Below are 16,447 nucleotides of genomic sequence, written 5' to 3'. Positions count from 1 at the left end.
GTTGCAAAACTTCTGCAACCGAACACATGTCCAAACACATGTCCAAACACAGTCGGTGCATTTAGACATTTGGTCCATTGCATCCCCCGACCACAACAGTTCATCCTTTAATAGCCATTGCAACACTGCGCTTCTCCCACAGAAATGTTGTTTACCGTTCCTCCTTAAAATGAGGATTCCAGTCGACATGATTGTGAAACTGGAATTTGCCAAATATAACGCAAGATAGACGTTTATGGATGGTAATTAAAGTGTCTCAGCAGCAAAAGGAAGTTCAAACGCATGCAAAGTGTACATAAGTAAGCTAACCTGTTTGTATGCTGATCGCTTCTAATTCGGACCATGTAGCCAAGTCCATTTACTCTGCTTTCACATCGGAGTCTGACATTGTGGATCAAGGCCATTACTTTCTACGAACAATGCGGATCGCGCTCTCCTGAGCGGCTCCACAGGCCATAGGAGCGGGCACTGCCCGGATTTTCTGTTTGGCTGTGTGGTTGGACCAAATTTGGAAAATTGGACGCTTTGACGGCGCCAGTATTGTCTTGAAGCAGCATGAGGGAGCAGTTCATCCTGTGCATCGAGTCATGCATCTCTACGCTTTGATCTTGGAGCATAACAAAAATATATATATATATATATATATATATATATATATATATATATATATATATATATATCAGTATGCTTTAAGACTGTACCAGGTCAGACAATTAGTTAGTCCTTAGTTTACATTCCAGTGCATCTAAATACGGTGCTTTGTAGGATGAAATCTGCTTTACATATTGCTCACAATAGTACACTCTACCTTGTGCAAACTCTGTAATTGCGCAACCGGGTGTGAAAGACTGATTAGTGCACGTGCACGTTGACATGAGAGCCATGCAGACTTGTGCGATGCCTCAGTATCGTTGCATAGATGCATCACCTTCACACAGAGCTATCAGTGCCCCATGTCAGTTAGGGAAAAAAAGTGTCTGCAAGAACTTATCTCATTTTTATTTATGCCTCTGTGATTTCCTGCACATGCTTTTTTGTATTTGTTCATGCATAGTAATCTCAGTAGTAATCCACTGACGGGTTTTGTTAAAACATGGTCATATTGTTTATTCTTCACTACCTTTTTTTTTCTTTTTCCTCAGCGCCAGTGATGATGGCAACAGTATACAGACACTCAGTGGTTTACTTTGTCTGCAGTCAGAGCAAGCAAGGTGCTCTGGAAGACACGTCTCTTACATTTATTAGAATCAGTATGAGCATAAATTCCAAGAATCATTTTCTTGGCCGAGTGGTTTGCACCCAGCTCGCATTTCCATTTAACACACACACACACACACACACACACACACACACACACACACACACACACACACACACACACACACACACACACACACACACACACACACTCACTATCTTTTAGATATTTAACTTCTTCTTCCACATTCTAATCTGCTTCTCTCTGTTTCCTGCCTATGTGCCGTTGCTGTGGGTCGCCTTGCAGCCTGTACTGATCTCTGAGAAGATAGGTACTTTACTGTGAATCGGTTGGAAAGTTAGGTCCAAACAACCAGTTTTAAGCTGTATGCTGAATAAGCTTTGAGTAAGTTTTGAGTGCATGTGAAGCGAGCAGCTGTATGGACAAGGCACCAAAAACATATTTCATTGGTACTCCAGTCCGTTTCTGCAAACTGAGTGCATGTCGACCATCATACACTGCACTGACTCTGGATAAGTGCTTCATACACGGCCACTTCAAGACACCTGCACTGTTCCTTTAAGAGACAAATATGCGCGTAATAGTTGGTGAGGACCGAACCGGGAGGTGATTATATGTAAGGGTTGGGTGGCTGCCAACTTGAACAAAAATTTCACAAAGTAGTGAAACTTGAACCAGATTTTCCACTGAGAGTTCTTTTCACAAAATATGTGTGTTTTCCTCCAGAATAAACCCAGATTATTTTCCGTTTCAACACCAGGCCTGGAGATGTCAGGGGAAACACTTTGCAAACATGGATGATGCTATGCTTTAAATCAGATAACACACATTTTTCTGTGTAATTGTCATCGGATCATGGTATCATGCATTGCATCATGGTTTATACTGCAGGATAAGCTCATACTGGATCCATTTATATGTAGAAAACATTTTAAGATGGGAATTATGTTGGAAAGACCTGCCCATTATATTTTAAGAGAGAGTTCCTTAATCAGCTCTCATAATTCTATGACACTCGTCTGAAAACATCTTATCATGTCTTCTTTTTCCTCTCACAAACTCCCCTCACTGTGTTGCACCACAGCTCCCAGTTTTCCCAGTGTCACCTCCTCTGTGGTCTGAGGATGGCCCTGTCTCCACATGCCAGGGTAAGAACCAGCTACTGCCTGCCGAGAACCATATCAACACACTGCGTCTCTATTCACACAGACCAAACAAGCGATCTCATCTGACCCAATTTTCATGCGAACGCGTAGAGTCCTGTTATGTAGGATTAGAAAAGTTCTGACTTTGGCGAAAAAGACTCACAATGCATTTAACTAAATGTGAATTTCGGATATGCTTCATGACCAGCTCAATGTTGTTTTTTTTTTGCATTTCAGTTGTTCAAAAACAACCACAACAACTGTGTGGTTTATCACATGCTGTTTGCCATTTGACGCTTTAAGACTGAAGTCAGCCTCTTGTTTCTCAGACTGTTTGCTTTTCAGACACAATAGAGCTGATAATCAGAACCACACACACTCTTTACACCAGAACAGAAGTTTTTAAGATTGCTTAAATGCATATTGACTCATATCTGGACTAGATGGGAATGTTTGCATGACGGCGGAGTTATGCTGAAAATAAAGGATCAGTCTGCAGAAATGTACTTTAAAAAATGAAGATAGGACAATTTATTTATACATTCACATATTACAGCAGTAGTAAAAACACATAAAAGGCAAGTCAAGTATTTACACAACGCCACCTATGAAACGAGTCAGAGAATGTGATTGCTGCTGTGTTAATCATTTCTGTTACCAAAAGGATAAACAGTCCTACTGGCAACGTCACTTAAATAACTGGTGGTTAGGGTTATGATATTTATATTATTAGAATAAAGAATTATTTATAATATGTCAGGAACACATTCTGTAAATTCCATGTAAATAATAATCAGAAGAATTCAGAAGATGTTTGTCAAATCAAACACTTCTATTACACTGAATATATGTTACAGGGTGACAAAACTTAAAATTAATGTATTATTTTGAGGAGCCATATAATAGACTTTAGCTGCAATAATGCTGCTTTCATGTCAGGACGATTTGTCAGTCAGTGTTCCATCAAAACTTGAATCTCAAGTAATTTGATTGAATACATTTAGATGCTTTAAATGAACTCCAGCATGCATTTCTCACTTTGTAGATGTTGGTGAATAAAATGCTTCAGTTTTGTAATGAGTGACAGTAGATGAGAGACATTGGAGCCCACGAATAAATGAATGAACAACTCAATCGCAGACAAACAAGCGCACAGCTCCGCTCAAGTCAAAAAAAACTACACAACTGAATGACAAAGTATGCAAAGGTCACACTATATGCGACTTTAAACCATGTGCTCCTCTCTTTACTCGGCCAATACTTGGATGGTTTTCATCCACTTAGACACACAGATATGACATTTGCAGGGAGGAATGGATTGTGTGTGTAGGTAATTCTTTGCTTGTTTGTGACCCTCTGCTCAGTACGCATTGCTCTTGTTACCTTGGGCAAAGGAGGAACCCATTAGCTTTTTCTCTTTTTCTAATCTACTTTAAAGTTGTAGAGCTGGGGATCTGTCACTAGGACTAGACGCCTTCCCCCCCCCCCCGAAACCAAACGGGGTTTTTCCTCGGCCGTGTTCCCACTTGTTGACATTAATCAGATATCATGATGAATTCAAGTTGACAAGAAAATTGCTTAACATTCCACTCCGCAAATGTATCATTGTATTCTTGCAGCGTTTCACCATTTAAAACAATGCTGTGTCAAATAGAAACCGGTGACTTTTACGATTTACGATTTACGACCCAGTGATGCATCTTTAGCACACAAAGGAGTCTTTCATGAGTGTATTTATAGCCAAGACAGTGACCAACAGACATGGTCTCACTCGCTGCCTTATTACTGTTGATGAGATCATCACGGTGCGTGAGACCATCCAGATGACTTATACATGCACAATATCATTTATGTGAATAAGTCTGAGTAAAGTTTTTTTTAGTCTGGTTCAAAGCATGATTCAGGATTTATATTGTGGGGGAAATTTACATTTTTGAGGCGTGTCTTTTGGTGCGCTGGATTAATGGTTTTCAAAGTTGGAACTTCAAATCATATGACAAGAGAATGATCCCAGACAGAAAATATGTACAGCAACAGTTATACAAATCCATAATAACTCAACATTAACAATCACCTTCCTGTGTGGGCCTTTAGGGTTAAGTCTTACGTATTGGGGGACTGACCATAGCACAATATGTGTCTATTATGGAGTCAGTCACATGCACACATTTGATACCCTTCCCCTCTTTAGTTCCCCTAGTTTGGGAACCCTCACTATTTACAGAACATTAGAGATGATTTTAACACTTTTGGGTGACAAAAGTTTTAGCCTTAACTGATGGCATTAAACACTAATACATGACTAGTACTTGATTAATGTAGAAGCTGAGATAAATGTTGCGTAAGACGGGTAAGATTCCTTTTCTTTTTTCCACCGCCTCAGGAACACTGAAAAAAAGTATTATTTTCACGGTCATAACTACTAGCTGTCGAAGATAAAAAAGAAAAACAGATGTGCCTACTTTGACCCGAGAGGGCTTCCCATTTAAAAAAATATATTTAAAAACATCACTTAATAAAATCCGCCAACATGAATATATTTAACATTATCAGGAGACGACTCGACCTGTTGACTCACTACTGCAGTAAATCTACAATGCCCTGAAACACGTAACTCATTGTGAAAGAGCCAGATCTTCCTATTTACATATGTACCTCTATTTATGTCTATATTTATATATATATATATATATATATATATATATATATATATATATATATATATATATATATATATATATATATATATATAGATGTATATATATCTATATATATATATATATATATATATATATATATATATATATATATATATATATATAGTATGTATATTTTTATACATATACAGAAACTTTGGGAAATTATCCCTTGGAGTGACTACAGTTGCCTGACACATTGTTGTTTTATGGTTGTGTTTTATAGATGTAATCATTTAAGATAATTGCATTCTCTAGGTATTTAGTATATTTAACATTTGATTTTACAATTAAATAGAAAAACATAATAATACAAATATAGAAATGAATACATTTAATACAATATTTCTTCACATCATATTCAGCAACCATTTCTTCACTTTAACCTATTATTTATTGCTTTAAATTACAATTGTATCTGGCTGCACCACCTGATGTTTATCAATGTGCCAACTGACAATGTTATCTCCTTGTGTCGCACTGATTGGTTTTATATAGGTTTTATGTAATTAAATGACATATGTCATGAATTGATAACACAAATTTTTTAAAGGAGATAATGGATTCCGACACAAAAATATGCATGTCATGTCATTGACCCATATATATATATATATATATATATATATATATATATATATATATATATATCATTTACAATCTCAACCGTTCAGTAATCGTTAGTCGCAGGTGTTGTTTTGGATCTCACGTCCCAAAAATCAGAAACACAAACAGTGTCTGACTTTCCAGGGGAACGTCAGTTTGAAATCCTGCAAATTCAACCTCTTTTCTTTTTTGTCAGTGGGCCATTGGCTCAGTTACCTTTGCGGTACCTCATTTGGCGATGGATGGTGACTTAACAGCCATTTATTTAAATGACAATCATCGAGATTCTTTCTTTAAGAATCAATAGAAAATAGAAACCTAAAAAACAACTGTACGCCTTAGTCTTCATAGCAAGTCCCCTTTCATGAAGTAAAAACATGTTTGAGGTGCACTGTCAGTCTCAGATAATATCCTTTTGGAGATATCCTCGCAGAGGTGTCACCCCACAGAGAAACAGCCTAAGGTTTCCCGTTTCAAATCACGTTATTGCGCCGAGGTTGCGACGTGACTCCCGTTGAGCTGTCCAACGGCACTTCGTTGCCTTTCAATAAGAACGGGAAATAACTGGAGAGGTAAAGACCTTTAAACTTGGTGCTGCAGAAGCAGTAGATCAACGGGTCCAGCAGGCAATCCACGTAGGAGAGGACCATGAGGCCGTCGAAGGCCACGGCAGCTTTATCCTGCCAGGCTTCAGACAGTTCGACCCGGGCGATCAGCAGAACCATCCTGGCCAAGGTGCAGGGGAGGAAGCAGAAGGAGAAGACCACCATGACGGCGGTCACCAGGAAGACCGCCCTCCTCAGCTTGGTCCTGTCCCCGACGGTCTTTTTCCTGAGCCGGTTGACGATGCGCACCGTGCAGTAGACCAGGATGATGAAGGGGATGACAATCTGGGAAAAGAAGACCACTTCTCGCATACTGTCCACCACGTCCTTAAAAATCAGAAAAAAAGAGGATTATTATTAATTTGCATCATTTACATCAACAACACATTGATGAACACATCTTGAAATTAGGAACCCGATGTGCTGAATCGAGAATCTATTTTGAACCAGAAGTCGTTTTGACACAGGAACGAATTTGGAATTGTTAGTGATCCCCAAATTCTTAATCTATAAAGTAAAGAGTAACTATAACTGTCACAGTGGAGAGAAACACACAATATGTGCCTCTAAAATGTAGTGCGGTAGAACTAAGTAGTAAAATAAAATGGAAATTTTACTTAAATATAGTATTAAGTAAATCTACTTAGTTTTCACTACAGACAAGGTGGATGCAAAAACAGCCAACACTGTGCATGCTTTACTACTAGAGAGATTACCAGTGTAAATACTCTCACTAAGAATTAAGCTGACGGCAAACAATGAATGAAATTTAAACCCAACCTATTTTTATTAAGAGGCCACGCTATAAACACAGCGTCTAATGTACAAAGAAAATAGACAATACACTGTTTACACCTTGTCGTGCATGGAATCTCATATAAAGTGAAATTAATAGTGAATAAATAGCATCTCCTCTTATTACAATATTAATATTTGGGTTTTCCAGAAAGCGCCCATCCTTTTCTGTCATGCGCGGTGCAGTTTCACACACTCCAGCTTGGACATGTCCCAACTTTAGAGCAGCTCTGTGGTGTGTCAGTGCAAAAATAGCTCTCGAAACTGTCTCGATCTAAGTGGAGCTTTTGGGTGAGATAACACACCCTTCATTTCTGCTAAGGGCTCTCGGCCCCTCAGTCACATGAATCAGAATAGACTCCCCGTCACTGGTGGGATGTGAATAAGTACATTTACAATTTTGAGGTACTTGTACTGTACTTAGGTATTTACATTTTGGGCACATTTCTACTTCTACTCTACTACATTCATTTGATACCTTAAGTTACTAGTTGCCTTGCAGATTTAAATTATTAACACAAAATATGAATGTATATACATGTATAAGCTACACAGCACAATATTAGGTAAGAAACAGCTCCACCTTTTACAGGCTGCAACATTAAGTGATTATTACTCTAGTAATACAATATTTATTGTTCAGTAATGGGTCATTCTGCTTTTTAAAGTTTTTTTTAAAGTTTTTACTTTTTTACTAAGTTTTACATTTTGATGTGAATACTTAAGTACTTTTTAGGAATATTTTTGAAGGCAGCACTTTAAAAGGTTTTTACTTTTCCTCCAGTAAAATATCTGAATACCGCTCTCTGTTACTTCAGGCCGAGTTGCTGTTTCTGCAAAAATAATTCTGGACGTTGTGTGGACACTGTGTTGCGCAAATTACAGTGAAGTATGTATTGATGTGATGACATGAAAACGTGCTCACTCAGCGCTGCGATGCCACATGGTCCCACCTGACAGCAACGCATGACACAAGATTTTCCCAGTGAAGCCAAAAGGCTTCACGCTTTGGAACTTCTCCTTTCATGCTCTGTACTGGATTTTTGGGGCCGATGTTGGGAAACTCGCTGACGGCAAACTGAAATATATTACACATATGGAAAACATTACCTTAACCAGGGTGTCTTCTTTAGTGCCATTGGGCGGTTGGCTGTGGCTGTTGCAGCATTCAAAGGTCTTGAGCATGGTGGGGATGGTGAGAGGCAGCAGGAGCAGCCAGATGAGGATCGAGATCTGCGGAGACTTCTTGAGAGCTCTCAGGAGATTCTTGCGCCCAGGGTGCACCACGTTGAAATACCGGTCGATGGAGGTCACCGTCAGGAAGGCAATGCTGGCCCCGCGGTTCAAAAACAACATGAAGAGCATAGCTTTGCAAATCGTGTCGTTGTCGCTTCGCCTCTCTCCATGTATATAGTTGTGCGCCTTTATGGGCAAACAGAAGATCAGGAGAATGTCGGCCAGCACCAGGTTGAACAGGAAGATGTTGTTGGTGTTGGATTTCCAGAACTTCAGCTTGAATATGAAGAGGTGTAGGACAGATGCGTTCAGAGGCAGAGCCAGGATGAAAATCACAATCATGACGGCTGCGTAGAATTTGTACAGTGCCTTGTTCATGGCTTCGCAGTCCTCGATATCTTGTAAACCGGTGTTGTTTGCCATTGCAGCAGTGAAATAGGTGATTGATCCAATATGAAATACAAGCTAGAACGAGCAATGGGTTTTCCCCTTAAACTGACAAGGAAATTATCTCACACATTAAATCTGAAGGCAAACACACAGTAACACACACACTAACGCACACACACAAAAGAAGAAAAAAATCCTGCCAAACAAGTTTCTTCACTGTCTTCAGTTTTAATCCTCTTTGAGGTTTTAGATCCTTCTTTCAGTCCTCGCGTGGGCTTCTGGTTTCCAAAATCATTCAGGTTTGAGTGAGTGCCAGTATCAGGTCTGGAAGTGATACTCCTAGTGTGCAGGAGCAAATGCTTGACAGCTTCTTTGCCTTAAGTTTGCCTGGCAGTTCAGCCCTGTTCTCGTAGCTCCGCCCTTTCTGTAGCCCGAGGAGGTGAGTCACCAGCTGCTTTTCCGCTGCGAGACCAGTGGAGCAAACAAGGGACAAATACCATAGTGTTAAGATTTAACTTACAAATGACCAAACTCAGTTTTTCTTTATTTGTTAAACATTGAACGAAGCACAAGCGCGGCGAGATTTCTCTTATGATAAAACCCGAGCAAAGTCTGCATGCCGCTGTCAAGCACTGACATGTCCCTCTGTGAAACCTCGAGCTGTTATGACTTTAGACAGAAGGCCAATCACTGGTGTGATCGCTTCATCTTCTTGCAAAGCATACTGCTTTTTTTTCTGGCACAAACTGTGAGAATTTAGCATTTTGCTACTCTGAGGGTTCAGTAAATCCCAAAAGCTACTGAATTGACTTACTGTTTCTCCTAAATGACAGCTTTTGGGCGCTGTTTTAAGCTGCACATCTCCTCAGCAGATGCTAAAAAGGCTTAAAAAATAAGGGGAATTTTCCAAGAATGATTCCCCTTAGAGATGTGGATCCCTGGGAATTGGTGATGGATTTAAGTGTAGGCACGACGAGATGGACGTAGCGACAAACTGTCAATGTCTTCTACTATGTAAGGAAAAGTAAACGAGGTTGCATGGAATTTTGCGTCCTAAGGGAGGAGGACTTCTTTAAGGGAGGAGGAGAAGGGGGGTTAGCCCTGGGCCTCACGCTCAACTCTGCATGCCTCCGTCTTTACTTCAGCTGCAAGTCCAGACAGCTCGTGAGAGTCAAACAGGTTTTACGGACGTGACTTCTCTCCAAAAACGAGATTTACACAAGACATGGAAAGTCAAAGTCATCAGCAGTTTAAGGACCTATGAAATACAATCACATTTCTCTCATGCTGTTGAATGGTTTTACTGCTTGAGAGGATTTATGCTCTGGTGGTTAAGGTTTATACTGAGCGACGAGAACGCTTGATGCAATCTATCTTGTCTCGGGCTGCACCAACTGAGATTCATTTGTTATACCTGAATAAATCTTGGTTTATCTTTGAATCATGTTGCAGCGAAACTTGAAAAGTAGGTCAAAAAGATGATAGATTATATCCAGACGTCAGTTTAGTTTTGACTCTAAACCGAGATACAATGTCATTCGGCTGCACCAAAACTTTAAACTCTACTTTGAAATGTGATCCAGGTATTAACCCTAAACTTACACTTGAGGAGGTAAGACTTTGATTGATAGGTAGGCAATTTCATGTTGTATCTTAACACCTTATCCCTCATTTTCTATCAATAGCTGTTTATTAGTTACCTCTCCTATCATGGGAAGTATGGATATTCTTGCAATGGATATTATGATAAATGTACTGTAACATTTTCTTCTTAGAAAAGAGTGTAGGTTGTCATATATTCAATAAAAACCTGCACTTTATGTATATGTAATACTGCCCCTCTGGTTTGTGTGCTTTCAGATTTGAATTTTGCTGAATTCATACGACGTAAAGAACCACAAGGATTAAGTTCATATAGCTGCATTCATTCTGGTCTGCAGATGCCGTACTTCATCTTCATTCTGTCAATAAACAGCACACAGACTGTTGTCGCAATAAACAAGTACTTTGCTTTCACTCATCAGTTTGAAGTAAATGTAGATTGCACACTGTAATGGCTGTAGAATAAGTTGCCTGCTTCCCATTTTAAGAAGAAAAAACAGATGATTTACATTCATTAAGAACATGCACTATTACAATGATAAACATTGCATTTATTAGTTATTGTGAGCAACTTTTAACTGTGAAGCATTCTCAATTCAAAACAAGGCAAACAAAGACCATCTGCAGGAATATGGTCTGTTTCTATGGAGCTATTCTTAATGTCTGTCATCTGGTGCGACTCCCGGACCGCTCGGGGCAAAACTGTCAGTCCCCGCTGCTCTAAAATGAGAGGTTTTCCAAAGGGACTCTGGTGCTCCGAAACCGCTGTTATCTCTACAGGGTCCGCCAAAATCAACACAAGATGAAAGTTCCTTGTGTTAGCTTAAATTAAAATGTAATATCCCATCGGTACTTCTTTTTTAGTTAGTTATTGAAATGAACAGCAGTTATTAACCCAAAGGATCGTGGCTCTTATATTTTTAGTGTGTTCAGTCAATTCAGCAGGACTCTGAGAAGTGCAGCTTTGCAGCATCAGAGGCCTGTCGGACGCAGCAACAACCGGACTACTGTTCTCAGATTCTCACGCCCGCTTGTGACTCCGGTAACGCTCACTGTAAAGTTGTACCTTCTGCTGTAACTCATTCAGTACTCTGTCATCCGTACTATCTCACAGGAGGCTGAGAGGTTTGGCACTCATCCAGTCACATATTTGTAGCTTCCAAGCGTGCACACGATGAAGCTTTCCTTCTCCTTCCATCCTGCAGATTCCCTCCTTTCTGATTGATCTATCAGCATCATATACAGTACTGCGTATACATTGTCTCCCACTCAGATGCATTTAGATCCAAAGAAGAGACGGCAGACCAGAGACACTTGCCTCCCGCCACAGAGGCCGATCAGACTGTGCACAGAGACGGAGACCAGGACCCAGTCAGCCCCTCTGCCAGCCCTGAACACAGGTACTCAGACGGCTGCCCTACAGCTCTGGAGGGTTTTGGGTTGTTCCTCTTGAACATACTGTATGGCAGAACATGTGTGCCACTTCCTTGTTACCTTAACTCTGCTTTGATATTATTTGGTATTGTCTTTTCCAAATATAATTTGAAATGTTCTTTTTTTTTCTTTGTCTGGGGACCAACTCTGATCCTCAGGGAGTGTGTGGAGGAGCAGCTGGAAGTGCATGAAGTCTCTGAGGTATATTCCATAATAGTCTATAGTATGTACAGTGTAGGACAAGTGATTAGACACCATTTAGATGACAAAAAAACATCAAACTAAACCTCAAATGTAAATATTTATTAATGTCACAGAATAAAGTTGCATTGCTGATGTCCACCAATCCTGCTGGATGAAACATACAAAAATCGTGGTAAATTAAATGTTTTCGGTCATTTATTTTCATTTCTTTATTGTGTCATTGTGTGTGCCATCACTCTTAGAATCTCAATCATGTTAAATATAGGGCAGGAGGGTCACATCCATTAGAATGTAGCTTCACTTTTTATTGATGAAAACCAAACAGAAATTCTCGCAAGTTGCCAAAAACATTCTTCCCAGTCCAATTGAATATAAAGAAGACCAAATGGTCAGAAAAACGCTAAAATGCACTCTATTAAATGCTAATATTAACATCTGCATGTGACTCTGGAATAATTTTTTTTTTACCTTTTTATTTTTCAGAACCTCTGTGAGATGATGAGTTTGACGGAGAGACGCTACTTCTTGCGGGAGAGTGAGGGCGATTCCAGGATGGACAGAACAAATTTGAAGGTCACCGATCAGCTGGAGGCCCAGAGGAGCGCTTCCCTCGGCCGGAAGCCGCCCGGCGGGAAGATAACCTCTGGCATCCAGAGGCGCTCCCCTGCCTCGTCCGGGGTCTTTACGGCCGATGCATCGCAGCTTGAAACCTTCCCGCCTCTGACCTTTCAGCCTGATCATGGCAGAGAGTTTGAGACTCCACAAGACTTTTGCCAGACCACCGAGTTCAGCCAGAGGAAGACCCCAACAGAGATCCAGGCGCTGGTCCGGGTTTGCAGCAAAGAACAAACTTACGTCAACACTCCCCTCGTGCCCCAACCTGAAAGTCTACCTATCCAACTACAACACATTCCTGCAAAAACAGGCACAGAAGATAAAGGGAGCCAATCACAAGAGAGAAAGTCCAAGGAGAAATCCCATTTGAAAGAAAAAGATGGCAGTGATGAAGAGACAGAAGACAGAATGAAACAATCACTCTCTGAGCCGACACCCTGTGTTCACACGCCTTTCAGGGGAAAAAGGGCGAGGCGCCAAGAAATGGAAAACATGGGCGAAACGGTTGGACTGACAGTTGACGAGGTAAAAGCTCAGTTTGAATTCACGGCGCCTCCTAGGAAAGTGCCTGTGAGCTCATGCGTTGCCACCTCAGAGGATCTATGGGAACAATCCTTGCAGAAGAACAACACATATGGGTGGACACCCGAACATCACAGCGCTGCGTATGAATCAAACTCAGTGCATCATTTTAACATCCGCCCTCCCATGAGGGACAACGGGGTTTCCCCTCGGGCCTGGGGAAATCAGGAAATTATTGTTAGCTTTAAGATCATGGACGACCACATGGCGAGAGTCTCAAGCCTTAACATGGAAACTCTATCCGCATGCTGTGATGAAACAAAAACACACTCTCATCTTTGCCAGTGCGGTAAGTCAAGGCCAGGAAGCAGCGCGGGATCAAACTGGGTTGAAGGTCAAACGCAAGCTGCGGCATTTCGTCTCTCAAGTCAAGTCATAACACCACTGAAACGCAGCACATTTCCCACACATTCCACCACCAGAAGCACTACTGGTGGTGATGGTACTGGCAGGGAGGATGAATATAACCCACCCTCCCAGTGTCACCAGTTTCCCAAGCTCCCATCCCCTCCTCTCGGCCTCCAGGAATCCCATTTATATCTATCGGAGGCTGGTTATGGCAGCGAGGCCGAGGAGGGACGGATGTTCCTGGAGATCCCGAAACAGGACCAGAGTCTTGGCTCTTCATTAGGGCATCAGCAAAGATCCTCTTCCTCCAGCTCAAGCTCCAACAGAGAGGACAAAACTCAGGGGGATTCCAATGGTAATTTTGACATGTGTTTAAAATTGCGATCTCGTAAGATCTCTTTTTCGTTCTCTTTGGTCACCTATGGCGATAAGCGATAATTGCTGGTGTGTTTCATGGTGTTTCACTTCCGTAGCTGCGCTGCTTTTGATTCCCCATCCCCTCCCCTGGGGAGGTCACCACCAAGCCCCCAGTAAGAGCACTGAGCTTTTAAAGTAAAATTTTAAATAGTGGCCAAACCGTGGGATGGCAACTTCCGGATCTGTCACTCAGACTTTTTGCCTCTGACAAGTGACCGTTGTGTATTTCTTTATGTCTAGGGGCTCAGAACATGTTGAAGATAGAATCACTGAAACCAAGAAGGAAAGCCGAGGGCCCAGACGTAATGAAAATGCCACAAACATCGAGTGGATTTCTCAGGTAAAAACTGATATTCTGATGACGTGCATAGCAGACTCTTTGATATCGATTCCACATCTACCAACACAGCTTTGGTCCAGGAAGTAGGTTGGTATAATTTGCGTCTGTTAATGGTGAGTGCAAGTTTTAGCTTTTTGGTTGATCATCATATCTTTTATTTCCTTCTAGAGGTAGCACAGACGGCAAATGATGTGCACTCTTCACAAAGAAATGTCACGCACAGGTTCCAGTAATTCAGCGACCTTGTATCAACAAAACTAACAGTTTTACAGTATACTGGGGACATTCCGAAAGACCCTGATAAATATGAGATGGATTGCCAGGAGATTTGGTATAGACATTCAGTAGCTTTGGTGGTGACTGCCTTTTTTAATCCAGCGGTGTTGATTCTAATTTGTCCATTAATTTATTACCAAAAAACGCTTGCAACACTAATATTATTCCCAGCCTCAGCTATACTTTGTGTTCAATGCAAATAAGCAAATGTTTTCCTGCTAAGGCGCTAAGCTAAAATGGGGAACATAAGAAACTGTCGACTCTTAGTCTTTGTTTTATCATTGTTTAAGTATTTTTACATTATTTGCTAAATGGCTGTGTTTATATGCAGAGAAAGAGCGGATCAGAAGGATGTGATGGAGAACAGAGAGCAGAGCCAGGGCGTGAGGAACCAACACAGTCTGCACAAAACTGGGGAAGTCCAGGTCAGTTTTTGGGCGGAAGTACACATGCAAGCAGAAGCGTCCCAAACTGGATTTTTTTTTTTGTGACTCAGATCTGTTTTTTTATTTTTTTTATTACATGAAATCAGATCTTTTGGGCCACTTTCGTATGTGGTCCTAAATCAGATAAAAAAAATAGTCTGAACTGACACATGTACACCTCCGCACACACGCAGTGGCCGCTGCTCCACAAAAAAAGCCATAATTCGAAATGCGTCTCTCTTCATCTTCATCTTCATGATCATCTGCTCACGAAGTTGCAGCCCTTCCGTGCACATCAGCTTTCAAGTGTAACGCTGGAACGCTGTGTCTTAGCACTTCTGCGCATGCGGGTCAGCTCAGGACCGTGACCAGTTCACTCTGGAATCTGATACTCGCCACATTAGAAAAATAATACGACCACCCAAGCAAAAAATATAAAATAAATCAGATTCAAGCAATAAATCGTGCATACCTGAGTGTCCCACCAGACGTATGGTATGAGAAGTAGACTAATGTCTGCTAATAAAAAGATAAAACAACACCTGTATATCTTTCAAGCCGCAAGAATATTGATTTATCACCTATTTTGCTGCAGTGTTGCTCGAGATATAGCCTTTGCGTTTCGCATGACATTTATTGGCCCGTTTCACAACCACAAACCATTAAGACGTTCACACCTCCTCTCCTCAACATGCAACACGCCCACTTCTTGTGGAATGCCTTTGTAACACTTATCCGTGTCAAAGCCTTGCCTCCGTAATAATTTACTATCCTGCATTTCTTCAAAGCTCCCTCCAGTATTCCCTGAATCCATGAATACCAGCCACGCCTATTGGTGGAGAGTATGTTGCAGAACTGGTACCACCGGAGTTGCATTGTCATATTTGCATTTTGAAGATAACAAGCTCTTTGGCAGCAGCACTTCAACGGTGCTTTCAGGGACCACTTTAGCCTTTTCAATACGAGGATCAAGAGTCTGAAGGAAATGTGAAACCTTCCTCCACCGGGCGACAATAGATTGTGCAATTGTTGGAGATGATGTCGTGCATGATGACGCTGGGTGTTGCTGGTAAATTACCATGTAAAGCTTGGTGCTGCTGGGAAATTACCTGCCACCTGAAAAAAGAAAGAAAACTTTTCTCGGAAACACCGCTCTGTATAGCAAATTACTATAGTTAATTACTATTAAGTAGGAAAACACTCTCTGATGCAGTCTCAATGATGGTGACAAAGTCAATGACAATGGCAATGACACCAATAGTTTACTTTATATCTTTCTCCCATACGTTCCAGTGGAAAAATAATCTTGACCTCCAACTTATTGGGAAAGGAGACAAGTGTTGCACAAGGACCAACTGAAAATGGTTAAACTGAGTAGTTCAGGAAACTTGACTCAAATCAGCGTCAAGCTGCTTCCTGGTAGAAACCCTGGTCATCGAGTGAAGAGCGGCAAAACATGGCGTAATAGAATGGTGTAAATCTGTGCAAACATTTACAAACATACGCCCACTC

At 41.0% G+C, this 16,447-nt stretch overlaps 1 protein-coding gene across 1 annotated transcript; it reads right to left on the bottom strand.

Moving 5' to 3' along the window:
• Positions 1-6,139: 6,139 nt before the first annotated feature.
• Positions 6,140-8,725, bottom strand: LOC306734169 (12-(S)-hydroxy-5,8,10,14-eicosatetraenoic acid receptor-like; the record flags this gene model as incomplete). Its single annotated transcript, XM_079215506.1, has 2 exons — positions 6,140-6,598; positions 8,177-8,725. The coding sequence occupies 2 exons, from the start codon at positions 8,723-8,725 to the stop codon at positions 6,140-6,142; spliced, it is 1,008 nt and encodes a 335-aa protein (XP_079071632.1).
• Between the last annotated feature and the right edge of the window lie 7,722 nt (positions 8,726-16,447).

The sequence above is a fragment of the Taurulus bubalis genome (assembly GCF_910589615.1).
Source record: "Taurulus bubalis genome assembly, chromosome: 3".
In the NCBI taxonomy this organism is placed as follows: domain Eukaryota; kingdom Metazoa; phylum Chordata; class Actinopteri; order Perciformes; family Cottidae; genus Taurulus; species Taurulus bubalis.
This window is presented reverse-complemented; position numbering and strand designations above follow the sequence as displayed.